The sequence below is a fragment of the Macrosteles quadrilineatus genome, unplaced genomic scaffold (assembly GCF_028750875.1).
Source record: "Macrosteles quadrilineatus isolate MER2022 unplaced genomic scaffold, UCM_ALF_1.0 Scaffold_7__1_contigs__length_78375512, whole genome shotgun sequence".
Classification (NCBI taxonomy): domain Eukaryota; kingdom Metazoa; phylum Arthropoda; class Insecta; order Hemiptera; family Cicadellidae; genus Macrosteles; species Macrosteles quadrilineatus.
Genome location: NW_026542600.1, coordinates 59,542,065 through 59,568,804, shown reverse-complemented (window position 1 = coordinate 59,568,804; position 26,740 = coordinate 59,542,065). Strand labels below are relative to the sequence as shown.

At 33.8% G+C, this 26,740-nt stretch overlaps 1 protein-coding gene across 1 annotated transcript in view; it reads left to right on the top strand.

Moving 5' to 3' along the window:
- Positions 1 to 26,740, top strand: part of LOC128999033 (uncharacterized) — a 499,696-nt gene that overhangs the window by 24,797 nt on the left and 448,159 nt on the right. Inside the window, exon 2 of the mRNA XM_054425390.1 lies at positions 10,205 to 10,337. Coding sequence (XP_054281365.1) covers positions 10,205 to 10,337 — 133 coding nt within the window. The remainder of the gene's footprint in view (positions 1 to 10,204; positions 10,338 to 26,740) is intronic.

Below are 26,740 nucleotides of genomic sequence, written 5' to 3'. Positions count from 1 at the left end.
GAAGAGGGAGAGCAATAAACATTTTGCTGGCGTTATAAGTTAGATGTAGCTTTTAAAGAGGGTAGTTGAATGTGCTGGAATTCTCAGATTGAAGTTATTACAAAGTATATATGAGTGGGTGTGAATCCTTAGTATACATTTATTTCATTTGGTGTGCACCGGGATCACACAACGTGAGTAGTACGTATTTCTTATAATCTAGTGGAATAAACATTTATGTAATCATCTGTTTATAGTTTAACATCAAGTGTTTTTATACTCACTATGAGGAAACATTTTTTACGGTCGTGTATTAATTGCGCCCAAGAGTTCCTTAATTGCGCTAAGCCCTCAAAGGGTTCCAAAAAATGTCCCTTGGTAGCGCCCAAGTCCAAGCCAGGTTGGGGTGAGTTGCCGGCAGAAGGAATGTCCTTGTCTATATATTTATAACCTAAAACCTAACATATTTATTTATAACTTATTTATTTATTGCTACCCTAACCTAATCTAACCTAACTTAACCTAGCCTAACTTCTAACCAAACCCAACCTAAACTAAGCTACTCAATTATACAGTCAAAGAGGGCCGCCACTTGGTGCATTTATTTATGTATTTATTTATTAGGTGGCTCCCTGGACTAGTGGGCGCAATTCAGGAATACCCGACTACCTGACTCAGGTCAGTGGGCGCAATTAATGCCCACCCATTTGTACAGGGTAGATATTGAATACATACTTGTAATACACTAACTATAATCATTGCTATAATCAATTAATATCTTTATATCAGTACTTTTTAATCCAAAGTTTTCTTTCTAAAATGACAAGTAATCATATGTATACGTAAGAGAAATAATAGTAAAAGACTACCTATATAGTTTACGAGAAAAAAACTCAAAATTTTGGAACCCTGGCTGAAAATTCAGCCCACAGCAAAGTGAGGATTGAGATGTTTAAATGCTGCTCACTGCGCTATCTGTCGGAAACTGTCTGAACTACTAACACAACGGTCAGTTGTAGAACATTGCTATCGACTTCTCTTCCCTGTTCTTTATGTGATAGATTGAAATTATATTTATGTATTTAGTCTAATCATGATTGGATTATAATTTTTTTATTGGCTCACAAATTTAAAAATAATTTGTACACAAAACAGCATTTTCAGGCCATATGAGGTTTTTTATATTTTTGTTTGGGAATAGAAGAAGGGATTGCGATTTTTTCCAACGTTTTTGGTATTTTCGGAGATTTTGTTTAAAGATCGAAGTTTTACATTTTTTTGCAATTAAAAAAATCTATTTTTAGTATACATACTGCGTTTTCTTCTCCACGTGTTGGTAATCGATATTGTAAGCTATACATGCATGTCTCCTTAGTTTTTCTTCTAACGGAAAATTATAATCTTTAGATTGCTTATTTATTTAAAATCACGATTTGACAAATTGTTTCGTCCTTTATATCAATTTGATATTTTCTTAAACAATAAATGCAATGCTCCTCTCAGTAACGGACCAATTCGAAGAGTCGATTTTACCCATACTGGGCATTAATTTACAATTTTAAAAATCAATTTGTGTAAAACCTAAATGTAGCAACAAGAAACTGGTGAGGTCATAGGTTTACTGGCTGCTTTAGGGGTGTTTCCTTTTTACTTTATCCCCCTATACATAGCATCACATAGCATGTACATAGCATGTATATAACCTGCATAGTATATGGAGAAAGTATTGTTTTTTTCCAAATTGTAGGGTTGAGTTTTGATTGGATAGTATGTCCGTTTTGGCCCCCCCTGAACCCAAAAAAGTAGTTTTCGAAAGGATGTCTATCCGTGTGTATTTCTGTCTGTCTGTATGTGTGGATGTGTACAGAGCTACAGACCACACCAGTAGTTCGATTCTAATGAAATTCGGTATGTAGGTACTAATCCATAGAATATTCAGATTTTTTTATATATATTTTTGTAAGTTTTAATTTTAATTGTGATTTGACTCTAAAAACCCATAAAATAATGGAAAAAAACAATTTTTCTTTAAAAATGGCCAAAACGACATTGATAAAGATTTAGTATGTTGTAACCCTTTAAAATCTGAACAAAATGGTACAATTCCCCTTCTTGCAAAGATTACGGTTCAAAAGTTATAGTAACTTGTGTTATTTTCCCATATAAAAACCCCAAAAATTAGAGAAAATTGTGTTAAAAAAACCCTTTATTTTTTTTTTGAATTAGTACCATGTGATGTTCCTTATTCTTAACAACATAGTGCAACCCGGGGATTGCTGAAAAATGGATTAAAAAAAACCCCGGTTCTGATTGAAATTTGCCTGTTATGGTCCTTATAGTTAAAAAAAAAATAAGTGCAACCGGGATTCCTGTAAAAATTAAGGTTTAAAAGTTAATGCAACTTTTGTGATTTTACCTATCAAATAGCATAGTTACACTCATCGCTTACCCATGAAAAAGGTTGTTGACAAGCTAATGGGAGAAAGTATGTGTCAGATTACTGATACCGGTTTTTTTTTTTTCAATTTGCAAATTATTGGTCCTCATGACGTTTAATACAACAGCAAAATTTTTAAATTTAATGGATAAGTGCTCATTCGCAGAATCATGAATTGGTGTGTAAAGTGGATGGAATAAAAGTGTACATGGACTATTGAATATGGTGGCCTGATTATGATTGAAGTGCGATAGAGAATTGTAGCCTCTAAACAATATTGTTGTATATCATGTATATTTTCAAGTAAAGTCGAGTTCATTTTGGAGTTTTGGTGACGATTTTCATTTACTTTCACTGCAATACAACAATAAAGGCCATTCCAAATCTAATGAGCCATAGTACCGGTACAAAAATACTGACTGTTGTATTACTGAAACAATTCAAATCCGACTCAGGTAAACAATCCTTAGCAGTATTAATAATTCATATGTTGCTTGACACAATTATAATCCAGTTTCATCTTACAAATATCCATTCGGAAGATACATGTCAATTTTATCAAAAAAAATTACAAAATAGGTTCTGAGGAATTTCCAGAGTCATTGTAAATATTTAATTGCGAAACTCTTCTCAACAATGTAGAGAACTATCCGTGACAAGATGACACAAGTGATTATTCACAGCGCCTACACGTTGAGCGACGCAATCTTAATGCTGCATTCATTTTGCATAACTTGCCCCTAATGGATTTAGTAATTGAGCTACACTATGAATTAAAAAAAGCACAGATTTGGGGAAATGTTGAAAATATATTTATATTTCACTGGACAAATATTGCTCTCAAAAGTTTTCGTAATCATCCCTGAAAAACAAAGAGGAAATTATGTGAAAACTATTCTTAAACACTGAATTTCAGAGCATATATCTGTAGATTTTATTTTTTGAACTTTCAATATGTATTTATAAGTTTGTGTATAGTAAAATGGATAGTAAAATGTAAAATTTGCTTCAAAATAAAACTAAAATAGGTAATCTAATATATACCGATTTAACATAATTGGGGTAGATAGATGAGTACTAGCTAAATCATAATTTTAGTCTTTTACACTTCATACACTAGCTGGTAAACTAGTTAGATGCCCATACTTAAAATTTGTAACTGATAGAAATATTTGTAATGGATACTGGATAATTTTAAAGAAATGTCCTACATTAGACCAATTTAAAAAAACAAACAGAACATTTCACTTGGGTATAAACTAGTTGTAACTAGTGAGAATGAATTTCCTCATCTACATAAACACCTTTAGAGCTGTAATATTTCAAAACTACGACATTGTATTGACGTATGAGTACTTTGTTTATAGGAATTACATTTTTAACTAATTATTGTCCGAAATTCTTACGTATAGGTTCAAAGGTAAGGTAAGGTGGTTTGGGTAGGTTCAAAGTGCAGTGTATTTTTAAGGAATCAGTTGGACTAATAATGTTCTCTTATAATCTTTGCCAAGCTGAATATAGAAATACCGTCCGGTCTCAACTATGTTTAAGAAATACTCACACTATAAATGTCGGCCAGTAAAAATGAGTTATTGAGTTAAAATATAATTCTGTATAATATCCTGTGCTTTTCATCTGTATGCTGTATACTACAATTCTTGCATTAAGAATATGATGTATCAGCTGGTTTTGTTGTATAAGGTTTTTAAAGATTATTAAAATAAGTTTTGTTACAAATTTGACATGGATCCTTCTCGTTTCAATATGTAATTTAAAGCTAATTTTCTTCACCATAATAGGCTACACGTAACATTTTGTGAAGGTTTTTGCCGCACATTAACTAGAAAGTGTATAAAATGTTAATTACAGCAGAGAGTAAACGTTTCAAGAATTAGGGTATTTTCAAACTAATGACTAGCTTTCAACGATTTAATGTTTCAAAACGATTTAATGTTTCAATTTCCAGAGGTAAACATAGCTATGGGTAAACATTTCCTTCTAGGAAAATTAATCTTTTTGGTATGCTCTGCACCCCAACAATTCTAATCTGAGGGCAAACCCTAAATTCCTGATCAGAATCGGGATATGTCAAAGCAAACCACAGTTAGGGTTGGTTATGCCTAAAAGGGGAGATGTAATGCCTAACACATATTGACATGTCTCGCCCCATCAAAACCCACCTTATCTCCATCAAAGGGCCTTTCCGACCCCCTCCTTCTACCCTTACATCCCCACTCATAACTGGGTGTTGATGGATGCCATGTTATCTTCCATGTCATTTATTCCCTTTTAGTTCCAAGATCACCTTCGTTAGTTCTTCTTATCGCCATTCTGATGACCCAGAAAGTTATCTATGGCCGAAATCGTTAAGCATCTGCTGGTCCCGTTGATTTCGTTGACCCCATTTTCAGCATTCATCTTAGCCGATAGAAAGATACTTCGTGTGTCTAGCAAAGCTAAGAATTTACTGATCAATGTTCTATGGCTACAAAATATGAATTATCACATCGAAATACATTTCATACTTTATTTATTATCTACTTTTAATATATTTGAGTGGAATCACTTGTATGTTTTGACTTTGTATGTATACACTGAGTATACATCCATATTGCACCTGAAGCAATTCTGGATTACACATTGAATGAAGTTGAATCCTAAATCAAATATTACTGAGTTTGCACACTTGCAAAGCAGACATTTACATATACACTTTTTAATCATTGCAAAATAGTTGTTTTCGTGTGTAATACACTATCTTAACGTAACAACAGAAACACACTCATCGATAAGTAAAATTCAAAACCTTCCAATATCTATAGATGTGCATACAATTGGGTCGTAAAATTCAGTATGTAAAGCCAAATGTTGTATACCGACTTAGAGTGATCAATTACGAAAGTATATCCTGATATATTATCCTATCAAATGTCTTTTTACACAAATTGTATTATTCATTTACTTAAAACCTTCAGATTCAAATGTGTTATTTAGATAGATTTGTAGATACATAATCTTCAGCATAGTTAGTTAAATTTTACACATAAATTAAAGAACTTTAAGAATAGAGTATTTTTTATTTACTTTTTATGAGATTCCAGTTACCTGCAATTTTACAAAATGAGCGTAAGTCAGTATCATCCTGTTTATAATAAATGTGTATTTCCATCTTATAAAAAGTTCTAAAGTTGTTTTGGAATCTTTCGCATCATACTTTACTCCTAATATCATCAACTATTTTTTTTTTTTACTAAATATAAACGTGTATTTTATAATTTTTCGGAAGTACGCCGATACTCTTTACAAATGTGGTGGAATTTACACAAACATAGCATACTCAAGTAATAACAGAGAAGATTGTTACACGCGGTCTAGGCTCTTGGAAACTCATGTTACTTGGTTTCCATTTATCTCATCGTGATAAGCATTTGTATGATCATAAATCAAAGCTCGGTCTGAGATTGCATCTTTGTACGTTTATATACTTGGCTCTTGCATGAATAATGTAGAGGTTTGTAAATTGTCATGCAATAGTATGGTTAACAAGGAACAACACCTCCTGTGAGATATTGATGCTGTTTTTGTAAAATGTGCATCTAAAAATGGTACAGAGAGTTATAGTTTTAATGTGAAATTGAGAACCAACCAGCAGATATAAGATTTTGAGAGTTTTATATATACCCAACATATACATCAACGGTTTTAGAACTAAGTTAGTAAACTTATTTTGGCAATGACATACTTTTGAAATGGTATATTTGTCTGGCGGTTTACTACCTAATATCGAAGTGAGTGTGAAATGTGTTTATTTTGCTGTAAATGTTAAAGAAATGCATATTAAGTATTTGTATTATGCTAGTTGTGGATGTACAGTTTATATATAATTTATATGCATGTGTCGCTAAAGATATTTCCCTTCAAGCGGGAGCGTTTAATAGAATTAGTTGTTTAAATATTATATAATTCATATATTAAATAATTCACTTACGATTGGATGTTGCTCTTGTAACACATTATTTATTTTACTTTTATCAATGCTTGTGTTATGATACTAGTTTGTTTCTACATTAACCTGAAAATATCAAATATTGTTTCTAAAAAGATATGAGCTAACTGCTCAAGGGCCTCAAATGAATAATTTGGTGTAATTATACCGAATGCGAATAATATATTAAAATGTCTAGTCACACTACAAGGTTTTTTGTTGTATTTACACATTAACTATATTTTTATACAATCTTAAACTATCAATGCATATTTTTGATTTGGAATATGAATTTTTATTTAACATCCTTGTAATGATGAATACACGTACAGAAAACAATTCATGGAGATTCTGAAAAATTTATTTGCATAGTTTAATTTGTTACTTGTTAAACAAGCCTATCATTCGTTTTTCAATGCCTTCGTTTGTTTTGTATTTAACTGAGGAAAGGCGTTTAACCAATATTCAATACTCGTATACATTATTATACTCAGGAAAGGAGCATTATTTTTATATTTACTTATCCACTCAATTATTGTTTATAATCATACATGCTCTGTAACTATATTATTAAACAATTTAATTGAATTACAATTGACAGTATATTTATATTTTTACAATACCAATAAATATTACATGAAAACTGTAAAGATGTTTGGTAAATAAATTGTAAACCGATCAGTAAATTAATATATTTTATCCCAAGCATACAAACTTGTGCCTCATTGAAATAAGGTACAAGCACAAGTACTAGGGATTGTATAGTTAAACATAAGGTTCACAATAACAGTTTAGTGATACAAATTAACTAAGAATATAGGTGTACATATTCGCAGTTTATTTCACAGAAAGAGTAGGGGACCTTCTTCGGAACTGTTGGCCGGGAATCTTGATGAATCTTCGGCTATCTCGAGCTCTTTGCCTCCGTCAAAACTTCTTGTAACTGGAAATATATAAAAACAAATCCAATATGGATTAATGTTACAAAAAATAATAAGATTATTAATATAATTTAAACTTTCAGGGTGGGGACAAGGCTTTCATGGTAACACTCTTAAATGATACTTTAAAAAATTCTTGTATATCGTAGATTTTTATTAGTTGAATAATTTTCAAGACCTTTACTAAACAGTTTATATTTAAGTTATAAATTTAAACCAATTCTAACAATGTGCGTGGTTAGGTTATGGTTTAAATTATAACTCAAATTAGTAGCTTAAAATATGTAATATTGTTTTTATGCATCCATTTCTGATCAGTTGCATGTATTAGTTTAACTAGAGAGGTAGAAAAATCCTTTGTAGTTAAAATATCAATGGAAAATCTATCTATTATGATCTTTAGAAAGCATATTATTTTTTTAATTTCTGTAAAAGTTACCCTCGCAGACTCACTGATTTAGTTATTCGTGTAAACGTATATGAAATTACACCAACTTTTTCTACAATAAACTGTCAAAAGCCTGTTACATAATCTGTTTTATTACAATTTGATATAAAATGAGAATTCATATTACGATTTCAAACAGTGATTTTTTAATAAAGATTTTGATTTTTTGGCTTACAAATATGATACTTATTAGGGATTTCCATTCACTTCCGTTTATCGATCACGAATTAGTTAGCATGGTTTTGTTTATCCCATTTACATAAACAAAGATTTATTGATGACTATTTAAATACTTTTATATTTGTTTCCCTTTGTCCAATGATCAATTGTGATAACCCAAGAACAAATGCATTGTTGATTTTGTTTGAGAGATATAATGAGATACCTCACAGTTCGTTTAATATGCGAGACTTCTTAAAGGTCATTTGCGAATGGTGAATTTTAATCTTTTTTTTCTTTGCAATTAAGGACATTATAAGCATTTGTTCACTCATGGTGCACTTGTTTATTGTTTCGCTGTAGGTCTAAAATTGCTAAATGAATCATCGTGGCAGTTTGTCCTGATCTAAATCAACCAACTTATTTAGAAAATGTCAATAATATAATTATACAACATTTTTACCTTCCTACAGTTACGTTATTCAGGGTCATTTTGCACATAACACACGTCTTATATTTTGTTTTAAATTTATACTTTACAAAATAAAAAAATATCCGGTGCAGCTGCCCAATTGACAAGATTAGTTCCCAAAGCGAGCCAAAACCCAGTCAACTAAACTGAGCGAGCTGGCAGCGTATCGAGCTGTTTACCCATAACTTGGATAGTTTAAGGTTTCCAACCGAAGCCCTCGGCAGATTAAATCCACACTTTGTTGCCTCTTTCCTATTTCTTGCTTTATAAAAATATGAGTTTTATAGCTAGATTCTTAGATAGCATGAAATGGCAGTTGCGATTATGTCAAAACATATAAGTTTGGTGCGATGGTTCATCTGTTTATACACTTTAAATAATGTGAACGCGTTAAAAAAATACCAAGTGTAATAGGACTACATATGAGAAATATATCCGTTGAAATATTCAGTTACGTAACTGATGTTTGTATCTGAAACTGAAACAATTGATTGCGATCCCATAAAAACAAAATAAATTATTCATTGACTAATTGAAGTTACCCAAGTCCGTGTAGAACTTAATAGTAAAATAATTGATCAACTTAACTTTAACGAACCAACATTTGTTTTGCACTTATAAAATATAAAACGACAGTGTGTTTGTTTATGTAGGAGGGGGCGGGGAACATGTGTAGGCCCCTCCTCGTACTATGTGGTGTATTGGTGTATAGGTGTATAGGAGCTGTGCTACTCCATGTGTGACGAGGCAACAAAACAACTCGACATAAACCTGAGAAGAGACACGGCGTAAAAGTCGAAAGACAGGAGCATTTTTGTTGATTAAGAATTCCCACGAGTTTACAACAGGGATCCGACTGCCTCGGCCGCACTATCCGCCATCCGGCCACGAACACCGGCGAAATAAAATTTGCGACAGTGAAATAAAAACAACATAAAGCCCGCTGCCACCTCACTCGGCCCGTAACCATTTCATGAGAACAATTACCATAATTTCCGATAGGCGGAAGCATAAGAAGATATGGTGTTTTTTATTGATGGAGGGCGAACCGCGTCGCGGCAGTGCAGTACTTGACAATCCGACCATTCTCGTCGTCGGTTGTATATGTTTTGTTTATACGTTCCGTTTGTGGCCTGCTGCAGTCTCTCGCGTCGCGTCTCTACGGCAGGACTTATCTGTTATCTCCAGTACTCCGGTACTTTGGTACTTCGGTACTTCGGTACTCCGGTACCTCGGTACCTCGCCGCCCGCTGACCGATCAACAGTTAGTTCACTTGTTGCGTCGCTACACGTGTATCTTTTGTAATCGAGCGTAGAGTTTAGCGATGATGTTGTTTTATTCGATTAGGTATCATTCGATACGTGACATAGTATAATTTCATCTATCGGTTGAATTTAAGGTTTAAGTTACATTATAGCTAAATGCATGATTGTTTGAGCATTGTCGTTCAAATGTTTTATTTATAATTGGATAAGTTGAAATGAAATGTCAAAATTAACTATTGTCAAGACTTGGGAGAGTGATGTAATTATTTCAAAGGTAAATATTTTGTTCGCTTAACGATTAAAGCCATTAAAGTACATCCATAACAGTTATGGCCTTTAACTTATATGCATATCAATGTTCACTAAAATTTGTTCGTAATCACACTTTTTCTCGTAACACCTATGCTGAGTTGTTAAATCTCGACTTTTTACCTCACTAACCCTCATAACTTAACCTATCTTTCAGTATATATTTGGGTCACATTGTTATGTACTAATTTCCCCATCACATGTTCAGATGTACTGGTGTGCTATGGTGGCGGTAGTTCTGGATACGACCGCTCCGCCGTCACAGCGCTGTCTGTTGTCCAAGATGGCCGGCGCTGTCAGATGACGTCATGGTTCTCCAGCCGCACTTTCCGATGTTTAAGGTCAGAGACAGGCATTGATCCAGCATGGTGTGCTGATGGCTTTCCTACTACCTGTAGCATACACAATACATTCATTATCACGTACGATGAGCATGCGTCAGACTAGACTAACAGTTTAGACATATCGTAAGACTTGATTAGGATATACGTAAGGTATTTGTGTGGTCAACTATACATTTGTAAATACTGTAGATTAGTATTGTGTTTTAGTTTTCTGATGAAATTCTAACTGTCCCTTGAAACGTTAATCATTGACAAAACGTTCAACATAAATAAATGTACGGCACTTTTTAGTCGTTAGACTAATGATTTTTTACATTTGTTATATGTAAATACTTTACTAGGATTCATTATTTTACTAAAACTATGCTTTATAACTTACAGTCATGATTCATCGTCAATAACCTCTCATCCATACAGTAGAAGTCTCATTACACTTAAAAACATCCGACACTATGCGTACGATAAACTTGTTAATGTATAAGAGTAGTATTATTGCAACTATAGCAGGAAGTCTCAAGTGTTGAGGTTTCCGGAAAATGAGCCAATTGAGACACAGGCTACCGTGTATTACTACGGACTTGTGGGATTGCTATGGCCGATCACGGTTTCATCGAATAATAAAATATCAAAAGATGATTGTCAACCGATTTTACAAAAATTGGGTTAAGAGAAAACATGTATAACAATTTATTTTCCACATAATACCATAAATAACACACCCTATCGTATTTCTAAGATTAATAAAAAAGGAAAACGTCACTTCTATATTATTGTGCTCATATTTTTTGGTTATTATGATGGTGAGTAATGAACACACTAGCTATACGTCCGCTATCAGTATTATAATTTGGCCAAATGTTTGTTTCACGTTTCGTGTACGTGACGACTCTTTACAATCCCAGTGACGAAGAGGGTAACTTTTAAAACTTGGTGTTTTGCGAAATAATGGTTCCTTTATGCTGGAAACCGTGGTCACTAATGTTTAAACCACATTACTCGATAGTACAACAGGTTTGTTACGCTTTGTTTCGTACAGAGGTAACTCAGAGGCCTGTTTACACTGTATTAACATTAGTATCCCATTTGTATCCACAACGGTAGTCTGTCTATAACAATTTATAGTTAGTAGATTGGAAGACTGGTGTTGGTTGTTGGAAAATAGGCCTAGATAGAATTTGGGTACAAAAATCTAAATCCAACAACGTATATCTATTAATTAGCAACAACAGGGACATTACATCCACACAAATATTGTTCAAATATGATTTCTGAAGAAGAAAAACTTATCGTCGCTGAAGTAGGTTATTTAAATAGACAGGGTGATACGTTCATACTTGCATCAAAAATTACTATGTAGTAAAAAAATTTTACTATACTGCGTATACTTCAAGTTGGCCGATGGACCCGGGACTACCTGTGGCTACCCCTATAATCCCTCGCAGTGTTCGCCGGAGCAGCCCGATGTCTAGGCGATGAGTCACCTACTGGCTGTGTTTATACAATGGTAAAACTTTTTAACAGAGTAATAATTTTACATTTTCAAAAGTGTTTTTGAAATCTGCTAAAAAAGTTATGAAAAATGATATAAAACTCGACCTGAACAAAAGGAGTTAGGCAAGTTATAAGCTGTAAATCAATAGTAATAGGTTAAGTTCGGGACTGTTTGGGTGAAATTAAATTGATCGTAGAATTTGTTAATAGTAAATCTGTTTTAATGAGATATAATAAGCCTAATACGAATTACAATAACAATCAGTCAAAAACGTTATATATACAACATGCTATATACTGTACAATGCAAAATACTATACAAAACAAATCATACGCATCAATAAAAAAACAATACTGTACAACAAATTATTAACTATTAAACCAAATTAAACCTTCAGTGGTCTGTAATTGCTTCTGATAGTTTCACTGGCAAGGTCTTCTTAATATGGATTCTTGTGTTCTCTCTGCAAGAGAAAAAAGTAATTAAGTAAATAAGTAAGAAAAAGTAAGTTACGATTTGTTTGTAACCAAATTGACTGACGAAAAATTGAAACCCATTTATTTAATTTGAGCAAAGTTGTCAGCTGAAAAATTCAATTATGCTAGAAAAACATCTTTTCAAACTTCTTAGTAAAATAAAATAGAATTAAGCTAAAAAAAACAGATTATACACGGTAATTTATGATAACTATAATTTTTATAAATAATAATACGTTTGTTTACAATCTAGTATTTTAATAAGTAGAAGTTTTTATAGTTTTAAATATTAAAATAATTCTATTTATTAAAACTAACTCCACAAAACTGATAAAAATACTTTTTTTTAATAAGGGAAATAACTTACTCATTCAAGCTGAGCGACTCCCAAGTCGTCTTCCTCATCGCTGTCATCCACATCCGAGTCCCCTGGAGCCAGGTTAATGATAAGTTCCTGCACACTGGTATCGTCGAGACCTTCACTAAGCCAATCGTTGTCCATTTCAGTCTTCACGTGCTTGACACATTTTTCCCAGGTTTCGGGGGGATAGGAGTTCACAGCTTCCATGAAGAGTGTCTGAACGTCTGACAACTTGAATGTGGTGTTCTTTGATGCTACGTACCGCTTCAAATGGCCCCATACCATTTCAATGGGGTTATAATTACAATGATATGGTGGAAGTCTGATTACTCTAAATCCTAGGTCAGCAGCTTTCTTGTCAATAACATAGGAAGTAAGCTGAGGCTTATGAAGTTTGATGAGATTGTAGAGTTCAGGCTTACGCATATCTGGAGTAAATGGAATTCCACGGTTATGCAACCAGTCAATGTACTCCCCTTTTCTAGACGATGTTGTTGGTGCTGGATTATCCACCCGGGAATGATAGGGGGCATTGTCCATCACTATTGTAGAGCCAGCTGGGATTGATTTTAACAACACCTCAAAAAACCAGCCTTCAAAAACTTCGTGGTTCATCTCTTCGTGGAAATCAACTGTCTTTTTTGATTCAAAAATCAATGGTGGTGAGTTTATCCAACCATTGTATCCTCCTGCATGGCATATTATGAGTCTTTTCCCTTTTCCGAGCGGAGCATTTAAGTTGCAATCAGACTTGTCGTCCGTCCATCCCACCTCCTTTGTTGAGTTGGCGTTAAGCCACGTTTCATCGAGGAAAATTACATTTTTCATATCAACATTTTTCATTTTTCTTAAAAATCTACACCTAGATAAAGCAATACTAGGTTTTTCCATTAGCAGTTTTCTTTTGTTGAGCTTTTTCCAGCGGAAACCAAGGTTTTTCAACAATTTGGATAACGTTCGTAATGAGCCACTGAATAGACTTGCCTCACGAAGTGTGACCTGAAGTTTTCGGAGCGTTGGTACCTCTTTGCGTTTGTAATAATTTACCACGTGCCGACGAATCGCAGTTCTGTCAAAATCGTCCATGAGCGAGAACCGTGACTGCTTGTGCTTTTTCTTTTTTGGCGTTTGAAGTACAGGAGTCGAGTGGTTACATACAGCTACAGCTTCTTGTTCAGTTTCTTCTGCCAAGTCCAGTTGAATGTCACTAGAATGAGATGTATCAGCACCAACACTAACACTTTTCAACTCCGCCTTTATTCTTCCCACGGTCCGTATCGACACCTGACACGCTTCGGACACTCTTTCGACAACTTTCTTTACATCTTTTAGCGGCCCTTTGTTGTCGCGTTCTCGCTCGAAATACTGGAGGACAGACGCAATTATCGTTCTAGCTTGGGAATGATACACTTTACCCCGTTTCTCTGAAGGAGGCATTACATAAGAATTTACGGCGAACAAATTAAATTGACTACTTTTAAAATTATATTCACTATACGTCCAGAAATGTAATTCTAAATAAGCGCAAAAAACACTGGCCGAATTTCACGTACTCACGATGTGCACCCCTCGACTGTCACTACACACACTGGTCATATATTTGCAGTTTTACTAAATGAGTCACAACCCCTCTTTTAGAAATAGTATGAATCATCTAGAAACAGACTTGTTTGCAGATTTTCTTGTTGATTAACTTTAGCATTGTAACACCCTTATCACATTAAATATTATTTTGTTTTGGTCGAGTTTTATATCATTTTTTATAACTTTTTTAGCAGATTTCAAAAACACTTTTGAAAATGTAAAATTATTACTCTGTTAAAAAGTTTTACCATTGTATAAACACAGCCAGTAGGTGACTCATCGCCTAGACATCGGGCTGCTCCGGCGAACACTGCGAGGGATTATAGGGGTAGCCACAGGTAGTCCCGGGTCCATCGGCCAACTTGAAGTATACGCAGTATAGTAAAATTTTTTTACTACATAGTAATTTTTGATGCAAGTATGAACGTATCACCCTGTCTATTTAAATAACCTACTTCAGCGACGATAAGTTTTTCTTCTTCAGAAATCATATTTGAACAATATTTGTGTGGATGTAATGTCCCTGTTGTTGCTAATTAATAGATATACGTTGTTGGATTTAGATTTTTGTACCCAAATTCTATCTAGGCCTATTTTCCAACAACCAACACCAGTCTTCCAATCTACTAACTATAAATTGTTATAGACAGACTACCGTTGTGGATACAAATGGGATACTAATGTTAATACAGTGTAAACAGGCCTCTGAGTTACCTCTGTACGAAACAAAGCGTAACAAACCTGTTGTACTATCGAGTAATGTGGTTTAAACATTAGTGACCACGGTTTCCAGCATAAAGGAACCATTATTTCGCAAAACACCAAGTTTTAAAAGTTACCCTCTTCGTCACTGGGATTGTAAAGAGTCGTCACGTACACGAAACGTGAAACAAACATTTGGCCAAATTATAATACTGATAGCGGACGTATAGCTAGTGTGTTCATTACTCACCATCATAATAACCAAAAAATATGAGCACAATAATATAGAAGTGACGTTTTCCTTTTTTATTAATCTTAGAAATACGATAGGGTGTGTTATTTATGGTATTATGTGGAAAATAAATTGTTATACATGTTTTCTCTTAACCCAATTTTTGTAAAATCGGTTGACAATCATCTTTTGATATTTTATTATTCGATGAAACCGTGATCGGCCATAGCAATCCCACAAGTCCGTAGTAATACACGGTAGCCTGTGTCTCAATTGGCTCATTTTCCGGAAACCTCAACACTTGAGACTTCCTGCTGCTACTTGCTATGCTGGACGGAGCTCGGTATCATGTCCAACGGTCCGACACTCCACCATGGCCAACATCCATTGTCGAGCCAACCTCGTACCTCGTACCTCGCACCTCTCAATCCTCACCTCCGAGTGTTAGGCAGGAATTTTTATTCGTTCGCCACGCTCCAAGGACTTCCCGCACGACTTGGGTTTGCAGATGGGTAAGACGTCATTGTCGTATTTTTCGTATAAGTTAGTATGTTTCAATATATTTACTTGGTTCTCAACTACAGTAGGTGCAGTATCGTTAATGTACAACAATACTCGTGTACGCTTGTATCACGTTCAATTATTTTACTCAGTAAACTGAACACTACATGCCGTATTATGTTGGAACAATGAATTGTTGTTGATTAAGATTATTCTCGTACATTTGGTAGTTGAAATTTATCTGTCAAAGCCTAAGTGAAACTTTAATGACTTAGTGTTCATAGTAATTGTATTTCACATTTTCTTTGTATTCTCCTTAAGTGAACTATATTATGATCAGGTTTAAATAAGATCAATATCCACAATTATTGTTTCTTGATTTCTTCAAAGTTTCCATAGGTTGTATCTAATCATTTCCCTCATTTATGCTAGTGGTAAAAACGGTATAGTTGGTTTATTTTTTTACTTATTTTATTGAGATTTTTAACTCTTTGCAGGTTATTACCCTTTCGAAAATTGTGTCCAAACGCATCGCATAATGATATTACTTTACGTTAATTGCAATAAAAATCACAGTTCGGACAGGAAACAGTACTTGGATAGGTTGACAGTTGTTAGTAAGTATGAGTTAATAGTTTAGTTTTTTTGTCAATCAATGGTTTCACTATCAAAATGTCTATTTAGATACCGAAGGATCCTTTTTGTTACATAACGTCGACTCACTAATTAATTTTTAATACGCTAAAGTAAATGGCTAGGTGGTTCTAAATAACCGGGGAACCTAATAATTTCATTTTGGACATAACCTTTTATCACCTATTAATCCAAAATGTAAGAAACGCAAGGAGTTTAGAAATATTTCCAATATCAAATTGGGTATTAACATGGGCATGCAATCTGGACATTTTTGAAAATATCTATTATAATATGGAGCTGGTATGTGGATGCTGGGAAAGATCGGACATTATTGAGAGGTAGGTGAACCGAACTGATACTCGGTTAGCATCTTGTTGCTTAAACCAGTTCTGGTGTAAACTGCTGCAGGTACCGGTTTTGGAAACCGGTTCCCATAATGAAAATGTCTCATGATTGGTGACCGGCGCCGACCCTGTCCAACCGATGGCCAACTTAATCCGACGAATCAGAATCTTATCAAAATGGGCCCCCTCTTATGAAGATTTGATTAATGGGGGTATTCCATAATCATTACAGATTTCTTCGACAGTATTACAATATGCAGACATGTAACAGATAAGTCACTCAATAATCTCTATGTGGATGTGAAAAGAGATGACAATTTATTCCTAGACTTACATTTTCGGAAACTTAATAACTTACTACTGCCTTTTAGACAGTAACTGCACAGTAAAACTTAGTGATTATCTCCAATAAAAAAATCGCGAGTCCAAATTTACCTAACAACTTGTATAAAAAACTGGAAACTCGTGGAAGTTTTTCGTTCCGAATTTGTATTTGCTTATATCAGGGAAGAATCAGATTTTAATTCAGTTTTATTTATGGTATAGACTAATCTAACTACTCAATATTAATTTGTCATATTAAACATTACATATCATTCACACAATACATTAAAATAGTTCCAACAGAATGTTTTCAAGCGAATAATATTTTTTAAATACGCAATGTAAAGATAGTTCAAATTGGGAATTATCTCTTCAACTAAACATAATTCGGTGTTAAACGATGTAACTTCCAATAAAACGAAGAAGAGTACTTGAATGGTGTGTTTTACTACTACTTTCATCTGAAGGGTTTGTTAAATTAAAAGAGTCCCATTAACCTACAGTATTTGCTTTTTACTGACAATATAACTCGTTACATTCTTTAAATCCTAACAAGGGTGAAGTAAATTTTATTTAAAACAGGGGCGTGCGATTTGTACTCAAGGGTACAAATTCCAACCCATCCCACCCTGTCATCATTGGAAGGATTAGTGTTTGTATAAATGTAAAGTTTACTGATGTTTGTCGATTACACAGTATTAAACTTTATGCTGAATTTGAGTTTATGTTTGCGTGTTTTACTTTGAATTTTGAGCCGCTCTAATGCTACGGACGTGACAGGACAGACCGTATTGATCCAATTTTAGGTCCTAGATATAACAAGTTTAGATCCTTGTTTTTCCGAGGGATTAAGAATTTAAAGACGGATAACGAGACTTCAGTGTTAAGTAAGCTAGACGCCAACGAAGGCTAAGCATCGTAAACCCAGGGTGATACCATGAGCTGATGCCCGAGGCTAACTAACTTTTGACGTTATGTTACTTTTCCTACTTCGTAGATTTTTTTATCACTGAGTTTGCATAATGTATTAGAGTATTTTTAATGGAATATCTATCGATTTTAGACAACTTTACTAGTATTTCAGTAAATTCCTGTTAAATTACGTTTTGCATTTTGACTAAGACATTTTTGCTTGCAATGCACATTATTTGTGCAGGTAACCCATAGGTATGTATAGGAATCCATTGTAATTTTTATTTTGATTTGCTATCTTCAAATGTATGTATGTGTATTATTTCTTATCTCAACATAGAGATTCAAAAAATTATGCCTAGTGGGTGATCTGTGTTAATACCATCAGAAAGGATATCTTCTAGTTTGTTAGGATCACCCATTTTATTTAATTAGAAAATTAATTTCGGGCTCTGAGGTTCCTTTTGGCTGTGACTCTAACCTTGTAGCTGAAGCCAGAACCCCGAGCCTTTACAAGCCCAAGCTATCTTATCAGACCTTAATGGTCTTCCCAAATATTTGCGCACTGTACATCTTAGTTTAGTAGTGCGATTCGTTTCAGAGTCATTACAAAACGTTGACTCAACGATGTCAACTAGTTGCTGAAAAGTATTATTGATTCAAAGCCAAAAACGAAAACGAAGCCTTTTAATCAAACATCGATTTTGTGGGTCATCTTATGATCGATTCCGGTTGAATTTACGTCAATAAGCGTCACTTGTTTCCAGCTAAATGCTAGAGCTGCTTTGATTTATAATTTCACCCTACACGCAACAGGTAGTCGTAATTTGCATTATATCATCAGATTGGCACTTTGAAACACTTTGATACAAGTGCTGCTTAGAAAGGGAGATTATGACACGGCGTGGCGTAGATTACACGATGCCGAGGCACGGGCGTCACTCGCAGTTGTAAAGTCACAATTTTATTGTATCGTAGGAGACAGGTGGCTCTGAGCTCTCGCCACGAAGACTTGCAGTCAAGTCGGTCACGAGTGATTTGCAGTTGGCAATCCTGCACGCCTCAAATGCATAAGCACGCGGAAGATGCGTGCTGCAGCGCGCCTTCGTGGATCACGTAACGTAATCTCGGTATGATGTATAGGTGTGTTTGTTTTTAACATTATCTATAACCAGATATAATGAGGACGGGACATTTTATTTCCAGCAAGCTGGTAAAAATTATATGCATAAGGTAAACGTGAATTACTGAGTTAAAATCACACGAAATTTAAAACCAAGTCCTGTAACACACCACTGAGAGAAATTAAAATTAACATAAAGACAGCACTTAGAAAACGAATTTACCTTTTTCAATCGACAAAATACACAGTTTGAGACGAAAGTTCGAATTAGGTATCCGGCGGGATCCGATTTGTACTAGGAAATTAATTTACAAAAAGTACTCAATTAGTTGTACATTATAATTATTACAAATGATACACTCAGTTCGTGTTTTCACTAGTATTGTGTGAGTGCATGTCATTCCAGGGTTCAAATGAGTCAAAATGATTCCTAGTTTAGACGAGACTCTGTAAAATGTACAAACTATACACGGATTATTTGAAAAAAAAAAAAAAATAAACTCAAATTACTCTAGTGTTTTATAATTCAAAATGAGTCCAACTGTAGAAATTGCCTTATCCACACTGGAAGCAAAAGCACCTGTTAAAACGTGTATGAATGAGAAAAGTGTTTTGTTGCACGTACAATGGTTAATTTGTCGACATTTCTACGGTCGACATGGTCTTTTCATGCCAAATATCAAATTTAAACTATGCAATAGATAATTCCACTTGAGGTTCCCTTGAGAACTAAGGATTAAATAACTGGATTCGACTTTTATTTAACTTTAAGATGTGACTAATGTTTACAGTAAATCATAACTCATTGCAATTTTAGAGACGTGGCGAAGATACTACAACAGAACAATCTGAGATCAAAATCAGAGAAGGAAAATAAAAATGCTAATAAGTGTATATCGAGAAGATCGAAGCAGAAATATATCGTTTGTGGTTTGAAGGAATGTTGTCGGATGCGGCGCGAGCACTTGGCGGGGAAACAACTGAAGCTTGCCGCCAAAATGGAGTCCGCCTCCCGCCATAACAACGAACGCCTCCCTCTCTAACTAGCCAGCTGTATTTGACCAGTGACATTCTAGAAAAACGATAGTCGAATTAACATTTTAACGAGAATGCGTGTTAAGAAGAGATATCTGTCACTAAGGAACATTGTACTTCAATCGCCTCTTTAAAATAATGTGGACTTTAACACTTAGAGCGGCAACTAATCAAGATTCCTGAATTAATTACTAAAATTAAAATAATTAATTAATCTAGCGTGTGTATGTGTATAGATGCGTGTGCACGATTACTTCGTAAGGTGGCATGTACTATAAAATATTGCTTGGAAATATACATATCAAAACTAACATAGTTGTTAAACATTTACCTATAATTTATTCAAATCGACAGGTATTTTCCGAATTAGAATAGTTTTTGTGACGGATTTCGAAGTTAAAGATTTATACACAACATATAAATGTAAGAATTTGCATAAACATTTTTTTATCTGAAAAAAAGTATTTCCACGTGTTTACCCCGGTAGATTTATTTTCCTCAAGTAAAACCGCTGGCCTAGCTAGTTCCAAGACATGTAATTATGATCATAGCCAGCAAAAAGTCTGTCACAATCAATTACTTATGCCTTGCCTTTAAAGTGTTAAATATACTACAATATATTAAAATATATCACCTAGTTCCAAGGAACGATCAAGTATGTAGAAACCAACATAAAGACACATTATATCATTAAAAAATTTTCAACTGCAACTATTACACGACATTTTGTCAAGCATGTTTGAGTAACAAAATACACTTAACTATTTAAACCCTAATAACAACAACCAAAATCACTATGTGCTTCAAAATATTGTACAGTATGCAGATATAAACATACTATAAAAATATTAACTAACGTCTGCAACAATAAAACTGTTATCATTTTTGTATTAAATTCATTGGCATCAACACCACTAATTATTCTAACAAGGTTGCTATATTTAAAAACATCTCTTCGTTATTTACTTTCTAAAAACAGCCTGTATCCTCATAATGGCAATGTCAACATTTCGATAAGTTAGGTGGCTTAATTGTGAAAACGTGTAACCACTAGTTTAAACAGTGTTTTAGACATACATCACAATAATATGCAACACATTTTTATATTAATTTTAACTTTAAAATTTTAATTAGACTTCAACTTAATTTAGGAACGTAATAAATTTTGATGGAATAATGTATTGTGGGGAAAATGTTTGCCCCAGCAAGGATGCTTCATAACGCAATGCCCCTCAGAGGAGTTTAACTTCCATTTGCACATGTAGGTGTCGGGTTTGGTGGTCACCCCGGTACTAGGGTTGAACCTCAATGTTCATGTCCGTCGGAGTATGAAATGAACATTGTCCATAAAGGGGTCAAGGGAATGGGTAACGAACTCTCTCCCTCTCCCTCTCACCCCTCCAGGAGAAATGGACTAATACAGAGAGAGGCTTTGGAGTTTGTTAACTTTTTATGTTGTTTTGTGAGAAACAACATATTACATTTGAAGAGTCAAGCTAGTTTTTTTAGGTTTAATGTGTAATTACTTTGTACTAAGTGATGTGATTGTTACAGTTATATTTTACAAATATTACATCGTTTTGAGTTTGAATCATATTTTTATTATTGTTAATTGAAAGTACCCTACTGTACAGCAACTATTTAAAATATCAAACATTTTATTTGAATTATGATTTGATCAAAATATCTAGATGAGATATAAGTTCAGTTTATATACTTTTTTATTATATTTACTGAATCAAAGTTGTGTTCATTTTCGTTTAAGGTATTAATAAATGAGTATTGTTTAAACTCGTGGTCGTACCAATCTGAAACAAGTAAAACGATTTTTTTAATTAAAGAAAGCTGCAGACACAACAAATCATAACTAGGGTCATATTTAATTTAAGCAATTTGAGCTACTATTATTACATTTTATACACTGATTCGTCATAAATTGTTATTAAAAACTCAAAAGATTATAACCAATTATACAAGTTGGTCAAACGAAACTTATCAATTTTACGAACTCTAGCTTGTATATGTTCAAAATTATCTGGGTAGCCGAGTGATTATAGTGTTCGCCTTCAAATAAGATGTTTGCTGGTTCGTTTCCGAGCGAGATTGAATCTGAATCCAGATGTCATTTCGATTTTATCATTTTACTCTTGAAACAAGAATAGGAATACAAATATTTTATAGTAATGGTTATATAATAGTATTTTAACTTTAATATTTTATAATAAGAATAATTTCAAGAGTCTTATTTTAAACAACTGAAACAAATTTGTATTCATTGTTTAAATGAATTTTCAAACTATCTAAAGAAAATTATCTGTAATAATAATAATCATTGGAACATCTGAAGTTTTAGGATACATTGATTCTCCGGCTCGTATACATTGTTGTAGGACTGGATGGTCGTCGGCGCGGTGGTCCCATCATTACCATACAAACTCCCAGTAACTCCCCTAGCTGTCTCCTGATAACAGAACACCCGTATCTTACACTTGCACCTGTCACACAAAATACCCCCCCCCCCACCCACCCCCCCACATCACTCTCACCTCGGATGTAATCTAAAGGGTTAGCCTAGGATGCACCTGATTTGGTAGGATTACCAAGCACGTCCTTACAGCGAACTTTCTACATTCCTAGGACGTAATTTCTTTCAATATTCAAATATATTCAAAGTACTTTGCATTATACATGATCTTCCCTCGTATGGCTTTGAGGGGCTTTGATAGGTTAGTGTTTTACGTTGTGGTTGATTTTGATTATGTGATTAGTTACGTTTTAGTCTGTGAATTAATATCGCGATTGGGCTGTAATTTTGCCATATGATGGTGATTAAGATCACATAGAAATATCAATAGTTTGAAATATTGTATTCGTGAACAACGTTAGAAACTTAAATACGATTAACAATCATTGTAAACTCATTTTATGAAATGGAGAAAATGAAAATAAAATACAATACAGTTCTTCGTAAACTAAACAACGCTGAACATTTTAAAAAACATATTATAATCTCAAAAAGTATACAAAAAACTAAATACAAACAATCTTAAATATGGCTATAATTATCATTTAAATGAAATTTAAATTATACTGCGTTAATATAATCAGTCAAACCAGCATTTTTATTCTTATGAAAATGTCAATACTGTAGAAACAATGTATTGGTACGAAAATTTTAGTTAGCTACACAAAGATGCGGTTTATATACATTTCCACCTACTAACCTAATAAAAACTTAAACGGCTACATACAATTTCATCCTATATGTAGAATCTCTGATCTCTGATGAAATTCACCAAACATTATATTATTGTCATATTATTTTGACAACACTTTTTATTACAACTGAAAATTCTCTTAATTTCTTTCAGATGGATTCTATGGCTACAAATTTATTTCAAATAACATAATAACATGTGAAAACATTACTACTATAAGTGTTTTTACTTCAGCAGCTAATGCACAAATAGGTATTCAATAGCCAGTGTAACAATGATACAAGATTTAACAATGTTTTACGTGTTCAGGGCAAGTTGATTACGACGATAACTCAGCCACATAGCAGAACAGGTCTGTTTGCATAAATACGTCTTGATCAAATAAATCAGCCTAGTGCAGATCTACTCGTCGGATCAGGAATGGCTGACATGATGCTGGTGGTAGGCGACTGGGTGGACTGGTGTCATTCAAGGATGCAGTCTAGGCCCACGTATGTTGTTGAAGCCCGAAGTTTTTATATCGAACAGTTTTTTGATGCATGGATTTATAAATTGAATTTATTTTGCCAAAAGGAATATATAACGTGGTGATTCTGTTGTTTGCTTACATGTTGTTTTAATTGAACTAAACTGACCTATTGTTTCTAATTCTAATTTAATTGCTAAAAGTAATTTTACTGTACGTTGATGAAATTTATAGCGTAAGGTTTTTATATATTTTAATTACTAAGTCACATAAGAATTTCTCAATTTTTTTAATGGAGAGTACATTTACAATAGTCTAAAACTATCATGTCCCATTTAGTTACTCATTTTGTATGTACAAACCTACTTTCCTATAAAGGCCTTAGTTTGTATCATATTTTAAATAGTTTACCCTTTGTTATTTTCTGATATCAGATTGAAACAATATTACCACGTACAATGGTAAGATTGATGCACATTTTCTATAAGTATCAGCAAAACCAAGTTTTAATTGAAGGATCTGGTAGGAATTAATAAGAAAATCTAGCATCATCGGAAATCAAATGCAGGTCATGACAACTTGCACTTTTTGGACTGATGATGAAGAGAATGCATTGAAACCTTTACTTGCCCTTACACTATAATAAAATACATGTCTTAAAAATTTTATGTTTTTTACAACTAAATTTCCTTATTTTTTTATACTAATTTATATTCTACAATACGAGGTTTTTTATCTTATAGTTCATTGTTTTAAATATATCACAACCAAAGTTACTTCTTTATGACATCTTTCTTAATTTTTCAATCCGAATTTCAGTTTATGGCACTTTTATAAGATCCTAGTAAAAACTCACGGCGGACCTGGTAACGTAAAAAGTTATTTCCAAGAGGTGTAGCAAGATGGGCTTGAGAGCAGGCCGCCACTCTGCATAAGTTAATACAAGATGGCGGACGCCTGGTTAATATTACATTCTGAGCTAGCTGCTTGCTCTTGGGTGGTCTCAGTACACCTGTACCTCGGCTAATCAGCTTAGGTACATATTACAAGACACTGCCTCACTGTTTATCATCACTGGATGCTGTGTTACAACTCTCAGGAGCTTACTGCTACTTGGACTCACACAGCTCTAGATCAGCTGTTCAATTTTAAATTGTAGCCGGTTTCTTGGAGTTATTTTTTAGATATTTGAGTGATGTTTGCATTACGACATGTGTAGAAATTGATTCCATTAAATATTTTTAAATATTTGTTTCGTTCTCATAAAACGAAGAGTCAAGGAAGAAAACTGTTTTCAAACAATGAGTATTGCCAAATCACATTCGTAAATCTAACTTTCGAAAATGCATGTATGCTTCGAAACTCAATAGAATTTGTCATAAATCTGTTCTGTACACCAGTTTATTGTAAACTATAATTCAGTTCATTTTTTTATGTTAGGTCTAATAGAATATACCAGTAAATGGTTCATTTTGTGCTTATTTCACAACTCATGGTATAAAACCATTGCTTTCACCTTGGTTCGAATCAGATTGTAAAATATTTGACCAATTTTCTTTACCTTATTATTCATAATTTTAGTTTGATCTGTTTTTGCTCGATGTATTTTAAATTGATTCGTAGTTGTTTTCTGTTTCTGTCAAATTTTACAAAGACTTATCCTTACTATTGTAGAGTAAATAACATCTCACCCTGTATTTTGCTGTGTTTAAAAATATCTCACTTTATTTTGAAATAGTTATCCTGTTGGATTTTAGCCTTTCATCCCCTGTCATGGTGGGGGTTTTACTTTAACTCACAATGTATGATGAAGGTATTCACCCAGATTTTAATAAATTTACTCATCATGGGAGACCGCTTACTCCTTTAAACTCAAATTTATATTCATCACGTCACTAAATTGTGAAATAACCCTAAATCAAAAGTTTTAAGGCGTACAACAAACTTGTCCTATAATTTCAAAGGAAGCGACATTTCTTGGACGGCAGCCTAGCTGCTAGCTTCACATCAAAAACCCATCTTTTCCGCTACCGGTCGACATATGTTGTTCGGGCGTTGAAAAAAACGGAAAAGAGTTTAAATAACCGCTTTATTTCATTAAACGTGACACACACTAGGTTACTTATGGCGGGATTGGTTCCGCCTTGAGGTTATGTTTGACAGCTACAACTGTGTTTCTCATGACCCTGGACGGGTCAGATGACTTTGGTCTCTGGAACCGAAGGATTACGGCACCGTCGAGGCGTGGTCAGGTCGAACGCCATCTTGGAGCCGATATTTTAATTAACTTTCGTCTTAATGGAACACGAAATTACACTAAAAGTATAATTGTATAACATGCGATTGATATTTTTTCATCGAGCTGAAAACTAAATCAATTTTCTTATTACAAATTAGTTTTGAGAACCACCTATCCCTTGATTCACTTTGATGTAATTTTTAAATATTTGTACTGTAGGGAAACAGTTTTTGAAGACATGCTTGATTGGTTTAGTTTCATATCGATGTTTCGTAGGTTTTCATCTTAGTAACTTAAATGAATATTTTTGTAACTTTGTCTGTAGATGCATGATAAACTTTATTCCGATGCTGCTGATACAGTTATTTCATGAGTGTAGTTGCATATTAAAATCATATCTGCAAATTTATTTCAAAAACATAAAAGTAAATATGTATTTTAAATTGCATCGCATTTACAATGGTGTAAAAGTACGTCGAGTCAAACGGTCGGATTTATTCACAGCTGTTAAACAGTTACAATTTAGTAAGCGTGTAAAATTTAGAATCGTCACCAATAAATCCAGCTCGTTTTATTTTATTTTACTTCCGTCGCTGAAAGGTATTTCATAAAGTGAGACGTGGTGCCTGCAAGTTTCTCGTAGAAATTCCGAAGATTCATTTGTACCTTACCGTTTTTTCATAGAGTAATGAAACGATGGTTGTAAACCTCTGCTCGACACACCGTTCACGTACTCGGTCGATTCCTTCTCAATC